The 20212-nt window shown below is 57.4% G+C and overlaps 1 protein-coding gene across 12 annotated transcripts in view; it reads right to left on the bottom strand.

Annotated features, from left to right (window-relative positions):
• Nucleotides 1-2880: 2880 nt before the first annotated feature.
• LOC132386864 (NACHT, LRR and PYD domains-containing protein 3-like) overlaps nucleotides 2881-20212 on the bottom strand; it is a 101950-nt gene continuing 84618 nt past the window's right edge. For 11 of the 12 annotated variants that reach the window (XM_059959212.1, XM_059959213.1, XM_059959215.1 and 8 more), the window contains 4 exons: nucleotides 17703-17789; nucleotides 7617-7787; nucleotides 7006-7173; nucleotides 2881-6841 (listed from right to left, as the gene is read on the bottom strand). In XM_059959212.1, coding sequence (XP_059815195.1) covers nucleotides 6754-6841; nucleotides 7006-7173; nucleotides 7617-7787; nucleotides 17703-17789 — 514 coding nt within the window. In that variant the 3' untranslated portion in view covers nucleotides 2881-6753. The remainder of the gene's footprint in view (nucleotides 6842-7005; nucleotides 7174-7616; nucleotides 7788-17702; nucleotides 17790-20212) is intronic. The other variant, XM_059959220.1, reaches the window with a different exon arrangement.

Here is a 20212-nt window from a genome sequence, read left to right as displayed (position 1 = left end):
ATCTCATCCTGTCCACCTATATCTCTCTGTCTCTGCCCCTCTCTTCCACCTTTCTCTCCCTTCCCTGTCCGACCTCTCTCATCTCCTGCCTCTCACCTCTCTCCCCCATCTGACTCTCATGTCTCTCCCTCTACCAACTGTCCTCTGCCACCTCTCTTCTTTCTCCCCCTTCCCTACCCCCATCTCTCTCCCACCCACCCCCTCTCTTCCTCACCCATTGCCCCCTTCTCTTCCTCCCCGTCTGGGTATCCCCAACTCCGCCTACCCCAATACCCACTCTCCCTCACCCCTCTCTCTTCCCCGGCCATCTCCACCCTTGCCCCTCCCTCCCTCTCTCTCTCTCCTCTCTCTCACCCCATTTCTCTCTCTCTCTCCCCCTCTCCACTCCTCTCTTTCTGTCTGGCTCTCTCCCCCCCTCCCATGCTCCGTCCGCCAAACACTGATTCTCGCAGAGGTTTGTCAGCGGGATCACGGTGTTCTTGCTGGTCAACTGCCTGGTCTCGCTGGTGATGTCCGTCCTCACGGCCATCGCCAACTGCAGGGAGCTCGAGTGCTGCGCCACACAGCCTCCGGTGGTGAGTGGGATCTTCCTGTGCACGGGGGGTGTGTGTGTTTGGGCGGCGAGGGATGGGGCATGGGTACAAGAGGTGGGGGAGGTGAACAGAGTGGGGAGGGAGCAAGACAGCGGGAGGGGTAGAGAGAGATGGAGGCAGAAAAGGAATAAAAGGGTGCGGAGAGGGGTGGAGAGAGGAGGATAGGGTGGGGAGAGGGTGGAGAGAGGAGGATAGGGTGGGGAGAGGGGTGGAGAGGGGAGGATAGGGTGGAGAGGGGTGGAGAGAGGATAGCGTGGGGAGATGGGTGGAGAGAGGAGGATAGGGTGGGGAGAGAGAGGTGGGGGAAGAGATAGAGAGAGAAGAGGGGACTGAGAGAGAGGCTGAGGGAGTGGGTCTCATCTCTCCTCACCTCATTCTCCCCTCCCATCCTCAATCTGACCCCTCCCTCTCCCCCACCCTGCAGAAAATGGTGGTGATCCACGCCAACCAGCCCGCACCGCCAGACCTCGCCTCTGTCTTCTCCGGCAAGCCGGCGCCCACTCCTGCCTTTGACGGGCTCCAGTGACGACACGTCCCCCTACTCCATGGGACAGACTGAACGATTCGGGCCGAGCGATCTGAGGCTCAGCCCTTAAGAAAAGTCAAAGCAGGACTTTCAAGACTGAGGAGAGGAGGGGGGCGGGTAACGGTGTTAGCCTCTTCCCGGAGTCACATTCCTCCCCCGTGGGAACCTCCCAGTTCCATCTCCCTTGTTACGAGACGCCCTCTCCCACCCTCGGCTCCCGTCTTCCCTGAAACACTCCGCTCTCTGTCCCCTCGCTATCACCGCCCATCTCACCCGGGCTGGCGGCCATTTTGTGATGGTTACCATTGACAACCGCTCTCCCCGCATCATAGAATGGGACAAACCCTTTTCCTCACCTTCCACTCACTTCCCTCCCTGTTTATTCAATCTCATCTCCTCATCCCTCCTCTCCTTCCCCTCGGTGCCCGATCTCCTGACTCTCCATTTAACCTTCTGCCGATAGCCATATTGTGACAGGGTCTGACCCTCCTTCCCACTCCCTCACACTCACCATCTTGTCACCCTCCTTCCCATCCCATCACTCGCAAACCCCTTCCCTCGCTCTCCTCTCCCCACCATCTCGATGCTTTGCATTGTACGCTGTTTGGGGCTGCCATTTTGCTATGCCAATCTTCACCTCTCCTCATCGCCCTCTCGCTCTCTCTCTGTTACTCGGTGAGTCACTCTCCTGCTCACCCCGTCACTCCTGATACCCTTTCCCCTCTCGGGCCCCTTGCCCTTTCTCCCGTCATCCACCAAATCCTGAGTGGTGAACATTTTCTGATGGGAAATTCTGCTCCCTCATCCACTCCCTTCCCTCCGTCGTTGAGTGAGTCGCTCCTCTGTCCCTCTGTTGGGACACTCAACTCTCCGTCTCATCAGCCCTGGCCGCGTCCCCGACCCCCCTCCCCGCTCCCCCTTGTCTCCGGACACACCCCCTTTCTTGCAGTTCGTCTTATTTGTGAAGGAAATGGTCAGCACCCATTGATCCTCCACTATTGAAAACGTCACTCCCCACACTGTCCAATCAGACCACTCCCCCCCGCTCCCCCTTGTCTCCGGACACACCCCCTCCCTTCACCACCCATTGATCCTCCACTATTGAAAACGTCACTCCCCACACTGTCCAATCAGAGCACTCCCTCCCGTCCGATTAATGTCACCACCCATTGATCCTCCACTATTGAAAACGTCACTCCCCACCCTGTCCAATCTGACCACTCCCCCGCTCCCCCTTGTCTCCGAACACACCCCCTCCCTTCACCACCCATTGATCCTCCACTATTGAAAACGTCACTCCCCACCCTGTCCAATCAGACCACTCCCTCCCGTCCCATTACATCCCCCACACTCCCCACCCTGTCCAATCAGACCACTCCCTCCCGTCCCATTACATCCCCCACACTCCCCACCCTGTCCAATCAGACCACTCCCTCCCGTCCCATTACATCCCTCACACTCCCCACCCTGTCCAATCAGACCACTCCCTCCCGTCCCATTACATCCCCTCCCTCCCCGTCCCATCACTCCCACTTCCTTCCTGTTGTTTCTCTCCTCCTCACTCCGTCTTTATCTTCTCCATGTCGGCCACCAGTTTGTGACAGGGACTTTCGCCCCTTTGCCTCCGTCCCCTATTGAGTCAGTGACTTCGCCACGCTCACCGTCTCATCAGTCCACTCCTCGTCCCGTCACTCCTCTTCCTCCCAAACCCCTCACCCCTCCTCCCCAAAACCCACATGTATATGTGTATGTGTGAATATCTGAGATATATACATTAGTTTATTCAATGACAAAATTATTGGACTTAATACATATGTACAACACCCAAAACAATATAAAACACAAATTAAAATGCTGTTATTACAATCAATAACACACTCGATCCCGGGATTGTATCCATGGACACCGCATGTTCCTTCGCCATAGATGCTGTGCGTGACAGTGGCCATTGTAAGTCAATGTCTCACTCCATCCCTGGCGGACACATTAACCAAGGATTCGCCCATTTTAAATCAGCGCGTCCCTCCCTCTCTTGCGCTCACTTCTACCAAAGCCGTCACTCCCTCCCCAGCGGCCATTTCAAGTGAAGCGTTGGACATCCCACCTCTCCCGGAAGTTCCGGGAGTCTCCCGCATATTGATAGCGGCTCCCTGACGCCCGCGAATTATATACAATCTCCCGCAAATCGATTTTTTGAGAGGTGGAGGGAGAGGGAGGGAGCGCTCCATGGCAGAGTATATATAAAAAAAGAAAATACAAAACGTACTTCACCACAGACTACACTGAAGTGTTCCCCTGCCTAATAGGGGTCAGGAATAATGACAGTATTGCTCGCTGCACTGTTTGCAACAGTGACTTTTCTATTGCCCGTGGGGGGGTTAAATCACTGTTCAGGTGAGTTTAACGGGTGTCATTCGTTCATTCGCATAGCTAACGCTATTTAAACTAGCTGGCTGACCGCTAAGGAGCTACTCTCTTGCAGACATCCCACCTCTCCTGGGAGTTCCGGGAGTCTCCCGCAAATTGATGGTGAATGCTTCCTTGAAATGCGACTTTGCAGGGTGGAATTCATTGAGTGATGGAATGGTGCAGACGGAGCTTCACTGTGTGTTTGGCATTGCAAGTGTGTGATGGGACAGTGTGGAGGGAGATTCACTCTGTGTCTGACCCCGGGAGTGTGTGATGGGACGGTGTGGAGGGAGATTAACTCTGTGTCTGACCCTGGGAGTGTGTGATGGGACGGTGCGGGGTGAGATTCACTCTGTGTCTGACCCCGGGAGTGTGTGATGGGACAGTGTGGAGGGAGATTCACTCTGTGTCTGACCCCGTGAGTGTGTGATGGGACGGTGTGGAGGGAGATTCACTCTGTGTCTGACCCCGGGAGTGTGTGATGGGACGGTGTGGAGGGAGATTCACTCTGTCCGACCCCGGGAATGTGTGATGTGACGGTGAGGAGGGAGATTCACTGTGTCTGACCCCGGGAGTGTGTGATGGGACGGTGTGGAGGGAGATTCACTCTGTGTCTGACCCCGGGAGTGTGTGATGGGACGGTGTGGAGGGAGATTCACTCTGTGTCCGACCCCGGGAGTGTGAGATGGGACGGTGTGGAGGACAATTCTCTCTGTGTCTGACCCCGGGAGTGTGTGATTTGACGGTGTGGAGGACAATTCTCTCTGTGTCTGACCCCGGGAGTGTGTGATGGGCCGGTGTGGAGGACAATTCTCTCTGTGTCTGACCCCGGGAGTGTGTGATTTGACGGTGTGGAGGGAGATTCACTCTCTTTCTGACCCCGGGAGTGTGTGATGGGACGGTGTGGAGGGAGATTAACTCTGTGTCTGACCCCGGGAGTGTGCGATGGGACGGTATGGAGGGAGATTCACTCTGTGTCTGACCCAGGGAGTGTGTGATGGGACGGTGTGGAGGGAGATTCACTCTGTGTCTGAACCCGGGAGTGTGTGATGGGCCGGTGTGGAGGGAGATTCACTCTGTGTCCGACCCCGGGAGTGTGTGATGTGACCGTGCGGAGCGAGATTCACTCTGTGTCTGACTCCGGGATTGTGTGATGGGACGGTGTGGAGGGAGATTCACTCTGTGTCTGACCCCGGGAGTGAGTGATGGGACAGTGTGGAGGGAGATTCACTCTGTGTCTGACCCCGTGAGTGTGTGATGGGACGGTGTGGAGGGAGATTCACTCTGTGTCTGACCCCGGGAGTGTGTGATGGGACAGTGTGGAGGGAGATTCACTCTGTCCGACCCCGGGAGTGTGTGATGGGACGGTGAGGAGGGAGATTCACTGTGTCTGACCCCGGGAGTGTGTGATGGTTTGGTTTGGAGGGAGATTCACTCTGTGTCTGTCCCCGGGAGTGTGTGATGGGACGGTGTGGGGGGAGATTCACTCTGTGTCTGAACCCGGGAGAGTGTGGAGGGAGATTCACTCAGTGTCTGACCCCTGGAGTGTGTGATGGGACGGTGTGATGGGAGATTCACTCTGTGTCTGGTCCCGGGAGTGTGTGATGGGACGGTGCGGAGGGAGATTCACTCTGTTTCTGACCCCGGGTGTGTGTGATGGGACGGTGTGGAGGGAGATTCACTCTGTGTCTGACCCCGGGAGTGTGTGATGGGACGGTGTGGAGGGAGATTCACTCTGTGTCTGACCCCGGGAGTGTGTGATGGGACGGTGCGGAGGGAGATTCACTCTGTTTCTGACCCCGGGAGTGTGTGATGGGTCGGTGTGGAGGGAGATTCACTCTGTGTCTGACCCCGGGAGTGTGTGATGGGCCGGTGTGGAGGGAGATTCACTCTGTGTCTGACCCCGGGAGTGTGTGATTTGACGGTGTGGAGGGAGATTCACTCTGTGTCTACCCCGGGACTGTGTGATGGGCCGGTGTGGAGGACAATTCTCTCTGTGTCTGGTCCCGGGTGTGAGTAAATTTACAAATGTAAATGAAACAATGTGTGAGCTGCTGACGTGCGGGAATAAATAAGCTGCTCCCGACTCACTCACAGTCACACACAATTAACTGACCGGAGACAAGGAGTGACCGGTTGAATAATCAGTCCCGTTTCTCACCGTCACTCTGCATCGGGGAACCGATGATTATAAAATCACACTTCAGGGCCGTGTCCGGGATCGCTGCAGATCCAGGGTCACTGCCGAGGGATTTGTCCATTTAACATCATTATATCGGCCAGGCTGCCGAATGCACCGTCCTCAGCAAAGGGGGCAAAAGGATTCTCTCCCGGGACCATCCCCCCCACCCCGGGACACCGGTGTCCCAGACTGAGCCCCGGACCCCGGGCTCTTCCTGTCCGGGTAATTCCCCGTGGTGCCACGTGGGGAGTCTCCAACACGCACTTCCGGCGGATGCTGCCCCGCCGGACAACAGGCGGAAACACGTCACTGCGGGACCGCTGCGAGCGACGCACACAGCGCGAGGCCCGAGCCGTTTCCGTTAAAACCGTTGGGAATCAGCCCCGGCGCGCGGCCATTAAAGGTAAGGGCGGGAGTTAAAGGGGAGGGCGGGGAGTCGGCCAAATGTCCCCATCCCGCGGGCGGGGATGTTCACAGGATCACAGATCCACCATCAGTCCGGGTCTGACTCCCCGGAGAGATCTCAGTTCCAGATAGGGTTAGGGTTAAAGGGGAGGGCGTGGAATCGGCCAAATGTCCACAGATCCACCATCAGTCCGGGTCTGGGTTCCTGTAGAGATCTCAGTTCCTTCATCCCGGTCTCACTGAACCAATTCACCACATTCAGATGTTCACAGATCCACTCTCAGTCCGGGTCTGGGTTCCTGTAGAGATCTCAGTTCCTTCATCCCGGTCTCACTGAACCGATTCACCACATTCAGATGTTCAGATCCACCATCAGTCCGGGTCTGGGTTCCTGTAGAGATCTCAGTTCCTTCCTCCCGGTCTCACTGAACCGATTCACCACATTCAGATGTTCAGATCCACCATCAGTCCGGGTCTGGGTTCCTGTAGAGATCTCAGTTCCTTCATCCCGGTCTCACTGAACCGATTCACCACATTCAGATGTTCACAGATCCACTCTCAGTCCGGGTCTGACTTCCTCCAGAGATCTCAGTTCCTTCATCCCGGTCTCACTGAACCGATTCCCCACATTCAGATGTTCAGATCCACACTGTCAGTCCGGGTCTGGGTTCCTGTAGAGATCTCAGTTCCTTCATCCCGGTCTCACTGAACCAATTCCCCCCCAGCCTGAAACAGATGGGAGAATAAAGATGAAATAAACAGATCACACAACAGTGTCAGTAACAGGGGACCGGGGTTAATGTTTCAACAACACTCACAGACAAATATCACCAGAAAACCCGCGGATCCGCTGATATTTTATCACATTGAACATTAACACAAACACTCACACGATCCACTCCAGACTCGGGAGGGTCAGTATGAGGCGGCGGAGAGCGGGGACAGATCGGTCTGTCAGCGAGTTTGATCTCAGGTTCAGCCAAGTCAGTGATGGGTTTGTACTGAGAGCGGAGACGAGATCCTCGGCACCAGAATCTGTGAGACCGACTCTCTCCAGCCTGGAGATGAGAGAGAGTGAGGGTGAAGGACACAGAGAGACAGGAGATGGTACAAATCCCCAGTGTTTATCAGTAACACAATTACTGATCACATTAATGTTCAGTGTCAGACACCCAGTGACTGTAAACACAATCTCCCACAGTCTGGAGATGAGAGAGAGTGAGGGTGAAGGACACAGAGAGACAGGAGATGGTACAAATCCCCAGTGTTTATCAGTAACACAATTACTGATCACATTAATGTTCAGTGTCAGACACCCAGTGACTGTAAACACAATCTCCCACAGCCTGGAGATGAGAGAGAGTGAGGGTGAAGGACACAGAGAGACAGGAGACGGTATAAATCCCCAGTGTTTATCAGTAACACAATTACTGATCACATTAATGTCCAGTGACAGACACCCAGTGACTGTAAACACAATCTCCCACAGTCTGGTACTTACCCCAGTTTCTGTATTTTACACTCCGGGTTCCTCAGAGCCCCAGACACCAGTTTCACTCCTGAATCTCCCAGTTTATTACCACTCAGGATCAGCTCCGTCAGTGATGGGTTTGTACTGAGAGCGGAGACGAGATCCTCGGCACCAGAATCTGTGAGACCGACATCCCTCAACCTGGAGATGAGAGAGAGTGAGGGTGAAAGACACAGAGAGACAGGAGACGGTACAAATCCCCAGTGTTTATCAGTAACACAATTACTGATCACATTAATGTTCAGTGTCAGACACCCAGTGACTGTAAACACAATCTCCCACAGCCTGGAGATGAGAGAGAGTGAGGGTGAAGGACACAGAGAGACAGGAGACGGTACAAATCCCCAGTGTTTATCAGTAACACAATTACTGATTTTTTTCTTCAGCACGACTGGGCAGGTCGGCCAGTGAGAACAGCGAGAAGAGTTTAAAAGGAAGACAGATTTACAGAGCGAGCGTCAGAGGAGCGGGAGACAGAGTAGGAAGTCTTTGGCTCAACGGGGCTTCGGTGATAAAGGATCGAGGCGAGGTAGGTTATCTGTTTACAATACAGACAGAGAGTATGTGTGTGAGGCTGGGTTTCTGTGCTCGGTGTCAGATGTGGGAGATCCTGGAGACTCCCAGCCTCCCGGACGGCAACATCTGCACCCGGTGTGTCGAGCTGCAGCTCCTCAGGGACCGAGTTAGGGAACTGGAGATGCAGCTCGATGACCTTCGTCTGGTCAGGGAGAGCGAGGAGGTGATAGAGAGGAGTTACAGGCAGGTGGTCACACCGGGGCCACGGGAGACCGAGGAACTGGGTCACAGTCAGGAGAGGGAAGGGCAAGAAGCAGGTACTAGTGAATACCCCAGTGGCTGTTCCCCTTGACAATAAGTACTCCGGTTCGAGTACTGCTGGAGAGGGAGCAACAACAGCTGCACCTCTGGCACAGTCTGGCCCTGTGGCTCAGGAGGGTGGGGAAAGGAAGAGGATGGCAGCAGAGATAGGGGACTATAGTTAGGGGGTCAGACAGACGATTCTGTGGACGCAGTAAAGAAACTCGGATGGTAGTTTGCCTCCCAGTTTCCAGGGCCAGGATGTTCCTGATCACGTCCAAGATATCCTGCAGTGGGAGGGGGAACAACTGGAGGTCGTGGTACATATTGGTACCAGTGACATTGGTAGGAAAAGGGAAGAGGTCCTGAAAACAGACGACAGGGAGTTAAGAAGTAATTTGAGAAGCAGGACCTCAAAGGTAGTGATCTTGGAATTACTGTCTGTCCCACGTGACAGTGAGAATAAGATTAGGATGAGGTGGAGGATGAACGCCTGGCTGGGGAATTGGAGCAGGAGGCCGGGATTCAGATTTCTGGATCATTGGGACCTCTTTTGGAGCAGGTGTGACCTGCACAGAAAGGACGGGTTGCACTTGAATCCCAGGGGGAACAATATCCTGACAGCAAGGTTTGCTCAGGCTACTGGGGAGAGTTTAAACTAGAATTGCTGGGGGGAGGGAACCAAATTGATGTGATGGAGGAGAGGAAGGTCGGCTCACAAATAGAGAGAATTTGGAGACAGTGTGAAAGGGAGGATACGCAGGTGATAGAGAAGGGAGGCACTCAGTCCGATGGTTTGAGATGTGTCTATTTTAATGCAAGGAGTATGATGAATAAAATAAATGATTGAGTGAGTCTCTGTGGGTGGAAGTTAGGAACAGGAAGGAGTCAATAACTCTACTGGGTGTATTGTATAGACCACCCAACAGTAACAGGGACATCGAGGAGCAGATAGGGAGACCGATTCTGGAAAGGAGTAACAATAACAGGGTTGTTGAAGTGGGAGATTTTAATTTCCCAACGACTGATTAGCATCTCCCTAGAGTGAGGCGTGTCGATGGGGTGGAGTTTGTGAAGTGTGTTCAGGAAGGTTTCTTGAAGCAATATGTACATAAGCCTACAAGAGGAGAGGCTGTACTTGATCTGGTTTTGGGAAACGAACCTGGTCAGGTGTCAGATCTCTCAGTGGGACAGCATTTTGGAGATAGTGATCATAATTCTATCTCTTTTACCATAGCATCTTGGAGGAAGGGGAATGGGGAAGAGAGATCCCACAGGAGGAAGGGGGACGGGGAGGGGAGATCCCACAGGAGGAAGGGGGACGGGAAGGAGAGATCCCACAGGAGGAAGGGGGACGGGCAGGAGAGATCCCACAGGAGGAAGGGGGACGGGTAGGGGACATCCCACAGGAGGAAGGGGGACGGGGAGGGAATGATCCCACAGGATGAGGGGTGACGGTGAGGAGAGACCCCACAGGAGGAAGTGGGACGGGGAGGAGAGTCCCCACAGGAGGAAGGGGGACGGGGAGGAGAGACCACACAGGAGGAAGGTGGACGGGGAAGAGAGACCCCACAGGAGGAAGGGGGACGGGGAAGAGAGACCCCACAGGAGGACGGTGGACGGGGAGGAGAGACCCCACAGGAGGAAGGGGGACGGGGAGGAGAGATCCCACAGGAGGAAGGGGGATGGGAACGAGCGATCACACAGGTGGAAGGGGGACGGGGACGAGAGATCGTACAGGAGGAAGGGGGACGGGGACGAGAGATCGTACAGGAGGAAGGGGGACGGGGACGAGAGACCCCAAAGGAGAAAGGGGGAAGGGGCCGAGAGACCCCACAGGAGGAAGGGGGAATGGGAGGAGAGATCCCACAGGTGGAAGGGGGACGGGGAGGAGAGTCCCCACAGGAGGAAGGGGGACAGGGAGGAGAGATCGTACAAGAGGAAGGGGGACGGGGAGGAGAGATCGTACAAAAGGAAGGGGGACGGGGAGGAGAGATCCCACAGGAGGAATGGGGACGGGGAGGAGAGATCCCACAGGAGGAATGTGGACGGGGGAGAGATCTCACAGTGAGAAGGGGGAGGGGTCCAAGAGATCCCACAGTGAGAAGGGGGAAGGGGCCGAGAGACCCCACAGGGGGAAGGGGGAGTGGGCCGAGAGACCCCACAGGGGGAAGGGAGACGGGGAGTGGAGATCCCACAGGAGGAAGGGGAACGGGGAGGAGCTCCCACAGGAGGAAGGGGGACGGGGAGGGGAGATCCCACTGGAGGAAGGTGGACGGGGAGTGGAGATCACACTGGAGGAAGGGGGATGGGGAGGAGAGATCCCACGGGAGGAAGGGGGACGGGAAGGGGAGATCCCACTGGAGGAAGGGGGATGTGGAGGGGAGATCCAACAAGAGGAAGGGGGACGGGGAGGGGAGATCCCACAGGAGGAAGTGGGATGGGGAGGAGAGATCTCACAGAAGGAATGGGGACGGGGAGGAGCGATCCCACAGGAGGAAGGGGGATGTGGAGGGGAGATCCAACAAGAGGAAGGGGGACGGGGAGGGGAGATCCCACAAGAGGAAGGGGGATGGGGAGGAGAGATCTCACAGAAGGAAGGGGGACGGGAAGGGGAGATCCCACTGGAGGAAGGGGGATGTGGAGGGGAGATCCAACAAGAGGAAGGGGGACGGGGAGGGGAGATCCCACAGGAGGAAGTGGGATGGGGAGGAGAGATCTCACAGAAGGAAGGGGGACGGGGAGGAGCGATCCCACAGGAGGAAGGGGGACGGGGAAGAGAGATCCCACAGGAGGAAGGGGGATGGGGAGGGGAGATCCCACAGGAGAAAGGGGGACGGGGAGGAGAGATCCCACAGGAGGAAGGGGGACGGGGAGCAGAGATCCCACAGGAGGAAGGGGGACAGGCAGGAGAGATCACACAGAAGGAAGGGGGACGGGGAGGAGCGATCCCACAGGAGGAAGGGGGACGGGGAAGAGAGATCCCACAGGAGGAAGGGGGATGGGGGAGGGGAGATCCCACAGGAGAAAGGGGGACGGGGAGGAGAGATCCCACAGGAGGAAGGGGGACGGGGGAGAAGAGATCCCACAGGAGGATGGGGGACGGGGAGGGGAGATCCCACAGGAGGAAGGGGGACGGGCAGGGGAGATCCCACAGGAGGAAGGGGGATGGGGAGGGGAGATCCCACAGGAGGAAGGGGGACGGGGAGGGAATGATCCCACAGGATGAGGGGTGACGGGGAAGAGACCCCACAGGAGGAAGGGGGACGGGGAGGAGAGGTACCACAGGAGGAATGTGGACGGGGAGGAGAGATCCCACAGGAGGAATGTGGACGAGGGAGAGATCCCACAGTGAGAAGGGGGAGGGGTCCAAGAGATCCCACAGTGAGAAGGGGGAAGGGGCCGGGAGACCCCAAAGGGGGAAGGGGGAGGGGGCCGAGAGACCCCACAGGAGGAAGGGGGACGGTGAGGAGAGATCCCACAGGAGAATGTGGGATGGGGAAGAGCGATCCCACAGGAGAAAAGTGGACGGGGGAGAAGAGATTCCACAGGAGAAAGGGGGACGGGGTGGAGAGATCCCACAGGAGAAAGGGGGACGGGGAAGAGAGACCCCACAGGAGAAAGGGGGACGGGGAAGAGAGACCCCACAGGAGAAAGGGGGACGGGAGCAGAGATCCCACAGGAGGAAGGGGGACGGGGAGCAGAGATCCCACAGGAGGAAGGGGGACGGGCAGGAGAGATCCCACAGAAGGAAGGGGGACGGGGAGGAGCGATCCCACAGGAGGAAGGGGGACAGGGAGGAGATGCCCCACAGGTGGAAGGGGGACGGGGACGAGAGATCGTACAGGAGGAAGGGGGACGGGGACGAGAGATCGTACAGGAGGAAGGGGGACGGGGACGAGAGATCGTACAGGAGGAAGGGGGACGGGGACGAGAGATCGTACAGGAGGAAGGGGGACGGGGACGAGAGATCCCACAGGAGAAAGGGGGACGGGGCCGAGAGACCCCACAGGAGGAAGGGGGAATGGGAGGAGAGATCCCACAGGATAAGGGGTGACGGGGAGGAGAGATCCCACAGGAGGATGGGGGACGGGGAGGAGATGCCCCACAGGTGGAAGGGGGACGGGGACGAGAGATCGTACAGGAGGAAGGGGGACGGGGAGGAGAGTCCTCACAGGAGGAAGGGGGACGGGGAGGAGAGATCCCACAGGAGGAATGGGGACGGGGAGGAGAGATCCCACAGGAGGAATGTGGACGGGGGAGAGATCCCACAGTGAGAAGGGGGAAGGGGCCGAGAGACCCCACAGGAGAAAGGGGGAAGGGGCCGAGAGACCCCACAGGAGGAAGGGGGAATGGGAGGAGAGATCCCACAGGTGGAAGGGGGACGGGGAGGAGAGTCCCCACAGGAGGAAGGGGGACGGGGAGGAGAGATCGTACAAGAGGAAGGGGGACGGGGAGGAGAGATCCCACAGGAGGAATGGGGACGGGGAGGAGAGATCCCACAGGAGGAATGTGGACGGGGGAGAGATCTCACAGTGAGAAGGGGGAGGGGTCCAAGAGATCCCACAGTGAGAAGGGGGAAGGGGCCGAGAGACCCCACAGGGGGAAGGGGGAGTGGGCCGAGAGACCCCACAGGGGGAAGGCGGAACCGGGAGGGGAGATCCCACAGGAGGAAGGGGAACAGGGAGGAGATCCCACAGGAGGAAGGGGGACGGGGAGGGGAGATCCCACTGGAGGAAGGTGGACGGGGAGTGGAGATCCCACTGGAGGAAGGGGGATGGGGAGGAGAGATCCCACGGGAGGAAGGGGGACGGGAAGGGGAGATCCCACTGGAGGAAGGGGGATGTGGAGGGGAGATCCAACAAGAGGAAGGGGGACGGGGAGGGGAGATCCCACAGGAGGAAGTGGGATGGGGAGGAGAGATCTCACAGAAGGAAGGGGGACGGGGAGGAGCGATCCCACAGGAGGAAGGGGGATGTGGAGGGGAGATCCAACAAGAGGAAGGGGGACGGGGAGGGGAGATCCCACAAGAGGAAGGGGGATGGGGAGGAGAGATCTCACAGAAGGAAGGGGGACGGGAAGGGGAGATCCCACTGGAGGAAGGGGGATGTGGAGGGGAGATCCAACAAGAGGAAGGGGGACGGGGAGGGGAGATCCCACAGGAGGAAGTGGGATGGGGAGGAGAGATCTCACAGAAGGAAGGTGGACGGGGAGGAGCGATCCCACAGGAGGAAGGGGGACGGGGAAGAGAGATCCCACAGGAGGAATTGGGATGGGGGAGGGGAGATCCCACAGGAGAAAGGGGGACGGAGGAGAGATCCCACAGGAGGAAGGGGGACGGGGAGGGGAGATCCCACAGGAGGAAGGGGGACGGGGAGGGAATGATCCCACAGGATGAGGGGTGACGGGGAAGAGACCCCACAGGAGGAAGGGGGACGGGGAGGAGAGGTACCACAGGAGGAATGTGGACGAGGGAGAGATCCCACAGTGAGAAGGGGGAGGGGTCCAAGAGATCCCACAGTGAGAAGGGGGAAGGGGCCGGGAGACCCCAAAGGGGGAAGGGGGAGGGGGCCGAGAGACCCCACAGGAGGAAGGGGGACGGTGAGGAGAGATCCCACAGGAGAAAGTGGGATGGGGAAGAGCGATCCCACAGGAGAAAAGTGGATGGGGGAGAAGAGATTCCACAGGAGAAAGGGGGACGGGGAGGAGAGATCCCACAGGAGAAAGGGGGACGGGGAAGAGAGACCCCACAGGAGAAAGGGGGACGGGGAGGAGAGATCCCACTGGAGGAAGGGGGACGGGGAGCAGAGATCCCACAGGAGGAAGGGGGACGGGGAGCAGAGATCCCACAGGAGGAAGGGGGACGGGGAGGAGCGATCCCACAGGAGGAAGGGGGACAGGGAGGAGATGCCCCACAGGTGGAAGGGGGACGGGGACGAGAGATCGTACAGGAGGAAGGGGGACGGGGACGAGAGATCGTACAGGAGGAAGGGGGACGGGGACGAGAGATCGTACAGGAGGAAGGGGGACGGGGACGAGAGATCCCACAGGAGAAAGGGGGACGGGGCCGAGAGACCCCACAGGAGGAAGAGGGAATGGGAGGAGAGATCCCACAGGATAAGGGGTGACGGGGAGGAGAGATCCCACAGGAGGATGGGGGACGGGGAGGAGATGCCCCACAGGTGGAAGGGGGACGGGGACGAGAGATCGTACAGGAGGAAGGGGGACGGGGAGGAGAGTCCTCACAGGAGGAAGGGGGACGGGGAGGAGAGATCCCACAGGAGGAATGGGGACGGGGAGGAGAGATCCCACAGGAGGAATGTGGACGGGGGAGAGATCCCACAGTGAGAAGGGGGAAGGGGCCGAGAGACCACACAGGGGGAAGGGGGAGGGGGCCGAAAGACCCCACAGGGGGAAGGGGGACGGGGAGGGGAGATCCCACAGGAGGAAGGGGAACGGGGAGGAGATCCCACAGGAGGAAGGGGGACGGGAAGTGGAGATCCCACTGGAGGAAGGGGGATGGGGAGTAGAGATCGCACGGGAGGAAGGGGGACGGGGAGATCCCACAGGTGGAAGGGGGATGGGAAGTGGAGATCCCACTGGAGGAAGGGGGATGGGGAGCAGAGATCCCACGGGAGGAAGGGGGACGGGGAGATCCAACAGGAGGAAGGGGGACGGGGAGGGGAGATCCCACAGGAGGAAGTGGGATGGGGAGGAGAGATCCCACAGGAGGAAGGGGGACGGGGAGGAGCGATCCCACAGGAGGAAGGGGGACGGGGAGGAGAGATCCCACAGGAGAAAGGGGGACGGGGAAGAGAGATCCCACAGGAGGAAGGGGGACGGGGAGCAGAGATCCCACAGGAGGAAGGGGGACGGGGAGCAGAGATCCCACAGGAGGAAGGGGGACGGGCAGGAGAGATCCCACAGAAGGAAGGGGGACGGGGAGGAGCGATCCAACAGGAGGAAGGGGACGGGGAAGAGCGATCCCACAGGAGGAAAGTGGACGGGGGAGAAGAGATCCCACAGGAGGATGGGGGACGGGGAGGGGAGATCCCACAGGAGGAAGGGGGACGGGCAGGGGAGATCCCACAGGAGGAAGGGGGACGGGCAGGGGAGATCCCACAGGAGGAAGGGGGACGTGGAGGGGAGATCCCACAGGAGGAAGGGGGACGGGGAGGGAATGATCCCACAGGATGAGGGGTGACGGGGAGGAGAGACCCCACAGGAGGAAGGGGGACGGGGAGGAGAGATCGTACAAGAGGAAGGGGGACGGGGAGGAGAGGTACCACAGGAGGAATGTGGACGGGGAGGAGAGATCCCACAGGAGGAATGTGGACGGGGGAGAGATCCCACAGTGAGAAGGGGGAGGGGTCCAAGAGATCCCACAGTGAGAAGGGGGAAGGGGCCGTGAGCCCACAGGGGGAAGGGGGAGGGGGCCGAGGGACCCCACAGGGGGAAGGGAGACGGGGAGCGGAGATCCCACAGGAGGAAGGGGAACGGGGAGGAGCTCCCACAGGAGGAAGGGGGACGGGGAGGGGAGATCCCACTTGAGGAAGGGGGATGGGGAGGGGAGATCCCACTGGAGGAAGGGGGATGTGGAGGGGAGTTCCAACAGGAGGAAGGGGGACGGGGAGTGGAGATCCCAGAGGAGGAAGTGGGATGGGGAGGAGAGATCCCACAGAAGGAAGGGGGACGGGGAGGAGCGATCCCACAGGAGGAAGGGGGACGGGGAAGAGCGATCCCACAGGAGAAAAGTGGACGGGGGAGAAGAGATCCCACAGGAGAAAGGGGGACGGGGAGGAGAGATCCCACAGGAGAAAGGGGGATGGGGAGGAGAGATCCCACAGGAGGAAGGGGGACGGGGAGCAGAGATCCCACAGGAGGAAGGGGGACGGGGTGCAGAGATCCGACAGCAGGAAGGGGGACGGGGAGGAGATCCCACAGGAGGAAGGGGGACGGGGAGGAGATCCCACAGGAGGAAGGGGGACGGGGAGGAGAGATCGTACAAGAGGAAGGGGGACGGGGAGAAGAGATCCCACAGGAGGAATGAGGACGGGGTGGAGAGATCCCACAGGAGGAATGGGGACGGGGGAGAAATCCCACAGGAGGAAGGGGGACGGGGCCGAGAGATCCCACAGTGGGAAGGGGGACGGGGCCGAGAGATCCCACAGGGGGAAGGGGGAGGGGGCCGAGAGACCCCACAGGGGGAAGGGGACGGGGAGGGGAGATCCCACAGGAGGAAGGGGGACGGGGAGCGGAGATCCCACAGGTGGAAGGGGGACGGGGAGGAGATCCCACAGGTGGAAGGGGGACGGGGAGGAGATCCCACAGGAGGAATGGGGACGGGGAGGGGAGATCCAACAGGAGGAAGGGGGACGGGGAGGGGAGATCCCACAGCAGGAAGGGGGATGGGGAGGAGAGATCCTACAGGAGGAAGGGGCCGGGGAGGGGATATCCCACAGGAGGAAGGGGGACGGGGAGGAGCGATCCCACAGGAGGAAGGGGGACGGGGAAGAGAGATCCCACAAGAGGAAAGTGGACGGGGGAGAAGAGATCCCACAGGAGGAAGGGGGACGGGGAGGAGAGACCCCACAGGAGGAAGGGGGACGAGGAGGAGAGACCCCACAGGAGGAAGGGGGATGGGGAAGAGAGATCCCACAGGAGGAATGGGGATGGGGAAGAGAGATCCCACAGGAGGAAGGGGGATGTGGAAGAAAGATCCCACAGGTAGAAGAGGATTGGGTAGCAATCTCCGAGGAGGAGGATGTGAAATGTGGAAACCATAGACAGGGTGCAGAGGAGATTTGCAGGGATGTTGCCTGGATTGGGGAGCATGCCTTATGAGAACAGGTTGAGTGAACTCGGCCTGTTCTCTTGGAGTGACGGAGTATGAGAGGTGATTTGATAGTGGTGTACAAGATAATGAGAGGCATTGATCGTGTGGTTCGTCAGAGTCTTCTCCCCAGGGCTGAAATGGCTAGCACGAGAGGGCATAGTTTTAAGAATGGGCTGCTGGAGGCGAAAACTTTAAACTCCAGGATGGCTACATGGAGCTTAGAAATATAGAGGGCTATGGGTAAAATCGAGGTAATTCTAAGGTAGAAACATGTTCAGCACAGCTTTGTGGGCCGAAGGGCCTGTATTGTCCTGTATGTTTTCTATGTTTCTGCTGATCACATTAATGTTCAGTGTCAGACACCCAGTGACTGTAAACACAATCTCCCACAGTCTGGTACTTACCACAGTTTCTGTATTTTACACTCCGGGTTCCTCAGAGCCGCAGACACCAGTTTCACTCCTGAATCTCCCTGTTCATTCCGCCCAAGTCTAAACACAAACAGACAGATTGATAAACAAAGTGATTCAAACCGTGGGTCTGGGGGAATTTCTCTCACTCGGATATTTCAGGAAACATTAAACTGTCCAGTAAATCACTGATCGGAGTTCCCATCACTGTCATTGTCCCTCACTGCCCAGCTCCAGTGTATTTACCGAATGTCGGTAATTTCGTCTGTCCCTCTAAACCCTCTAAACCCCACATATTCTGTCCCATTCCCCGATGGAGAGAAAAGTGTTTCTGACTGAAATGCAGAAATGTCAATGGGACACAGCGAAATAGACCCACCTAAGCTAAAGCGATGTGGAAGAGAGATCCCACAGGAGGTAGGGGGTTGGGGAAGAGATCCCAGAGGAGGAAGGGGGATGGGGAAGAGAGATCCCACAGGAGGAAGGGGGACGGGGGGAAGAGATCCCACAGGAGGAAGGGGGATGGGGAGGAGAGATCCCACAGGAGGAAGGGGGTTGGGGAAGACAGACCCCACAGGAGGAAGGGGGATGGGGAAGAGAGATCCCACAGGAGGAAGGGGGATTGGGAAGAGAGATCCCACAGGAGGAAGTGGGATAGGGAAGAGAGATCCCACAGGAGGAAGTGAGATGGGGAAGAGAGATTCCACAGGAGGAAGGGAGATGGGGAAGAGATCCCACAGGAGGAAGGGGGATAGGGAAGAGAGATCCCACAGGAGGAAGGGGATGGGGAAGAGAGATCCCACAGGAGGAAGGGTAATGGGGAAGAGATCCCACAGGAGGAAGGGGGATAGGGAAGAGAGATCCCACAGGAGGAAGTGAGATGGGGAAGAGAGATCCCACAGGAGGAAGGGAGATGGGGAAGAGAGATCCCACAGGAGGAAGGGGGATAGGGAAGAGAGATCCCACAGGAGGAAGGGTAATGGGGAAGAGATCCCACAGGAGGAAGGGGGATGGGAGAGAGAGATACCACCAGAGGAAGGGGGACGGGGATGAGAGATCCCACAGGATGAAAGTGGATGGGGGAGAGAAATCCCACAGAAGGAAGGGGAATGGGTAAGAGAGATCACATAGGATGATGGGGCATGGGGAAGAGAGATGAGACAGGAGGAAGTGGGTGGGGAAGTGAGATCAAACAGGAGGTTGGGGGATGAGTAGGAGAGATCCCATAGGAGGAAAGGGGATGCTGAGGAGAGATCCAACAGTTGGAAGGATGGGGGAGTGGGAACAGAGAGCCCAGAGGATGAAAGGGGGATGGGAAAGCGAGATCTCACAGGAGGATTGCTACCCATGCCACGTGCTAGTGAGGCTAGAAATAGGAAGATAATGCAGCTAAATACGTGGCTGAGGGGATGGTGCATGAGGGAGGGGTTCACGTTTCTGGACAATTGGGCTTTCTTCCAGGGGAGGTGGGACCAGTTCGAATTGGACAGTTTGCACCTGAATTGGAGGGGACTAACATCCTTGTCGGTAGGTTAGCAAGCTCTGCTCCGGGGGTTTTAAACAAGGTTGCAGGGGGAGGGGAACCAGAGTGTTAGAGCAGATAGGGAGGTGGTGGAGGATAAGGGTCTTGCGAGGACTGCTTGTATAGACAGATATCAATGGTTTGTATGTGATAGAAATGTTCTCAGGTGCATTTATTTCAATGCAAGGAGTATTGCAGGTAAGGCAGATGAGTTTAGATCGTGGATTGGCACGATGATATCGACATTATTGCTATTAGTAAGACTTGGTTTGCAGGAGGGTCAGGACTGGCAGCTTCATGTTCTGGGTTTCCATTGTTTCAGATGTGATAGAGGGGAGGGATGAAAGGGGGCGGAGTGGCATTACCAGTCAGGGGAATATCACAGCTGTGCGTAGACGGGACAGCCCGGAGGGTTCATCTACAGAGGCCATATGGGTGGAGCTGAGGAACGGGGAAGGTGTGACCACACTAATAGGGTTGTATTATAGACCGCCCAGTAGTCAGAGAGAATTCGAGGAGCAAATCTGTAGAGAGGTAGCACAGCAATGTAAGAAACAGAAAGTTGTAATCGTCGGGGATTTTAACTTTCCACATATTGACGGGGACTCCCATTCTGAGAAAGGGTTAGATGGCGTTGCGTTTGTCAAATGTGTCAGGAAAGTTTTCTAAATCAATATATTGAGGTATCAACGAGAGAGGGTGCAGTACCTGATCTCCTATTAAGTAACCAGACAGGTCAGGCGACAGAAGTATGTGTAGGTGAACATTTTGGGTCCAGTGACCATAATGTCATTAGTTTCAAGATAATTATGGATAAGGATAGGACTGGTCCGCCAGTTAAGGTTCTGAATTGGAGAAGGGCCAATTTTGTGGAAATGAGAGAGGATCTGGGAAGAGTGGATTGGGATAAGTTGTTTTCTGGCAAGGATGTGTACAGTAAGTGGAACGCCTTCAAGGGTGAAATTTTGAGAGTGCAGAGTTT

This window comes from Hypanus sabinus, unplaced genomic scaffold (assembly GCF_030144855.1).
Source record: "Hypanus sabinus isolate sHypSab1 unplaced genomic scaffold, sHypSab1.hap1 scaffold_135, whole genome shotgun sequence".
In the NCBI taxonomy this organism is placed as follows: domain Eukaryota; kingdom Metazoa; phylum Chordata; class Chondrichthyes; order Myliobatiformes; family Dasyatidae; genus Hypanus; species Hypanus sabinus.
The sequence above is the reverse complement of the archived record's forward strand: the minus strand, read 5'-3'. Positions and strand labels throughout refer to the sequence as shown.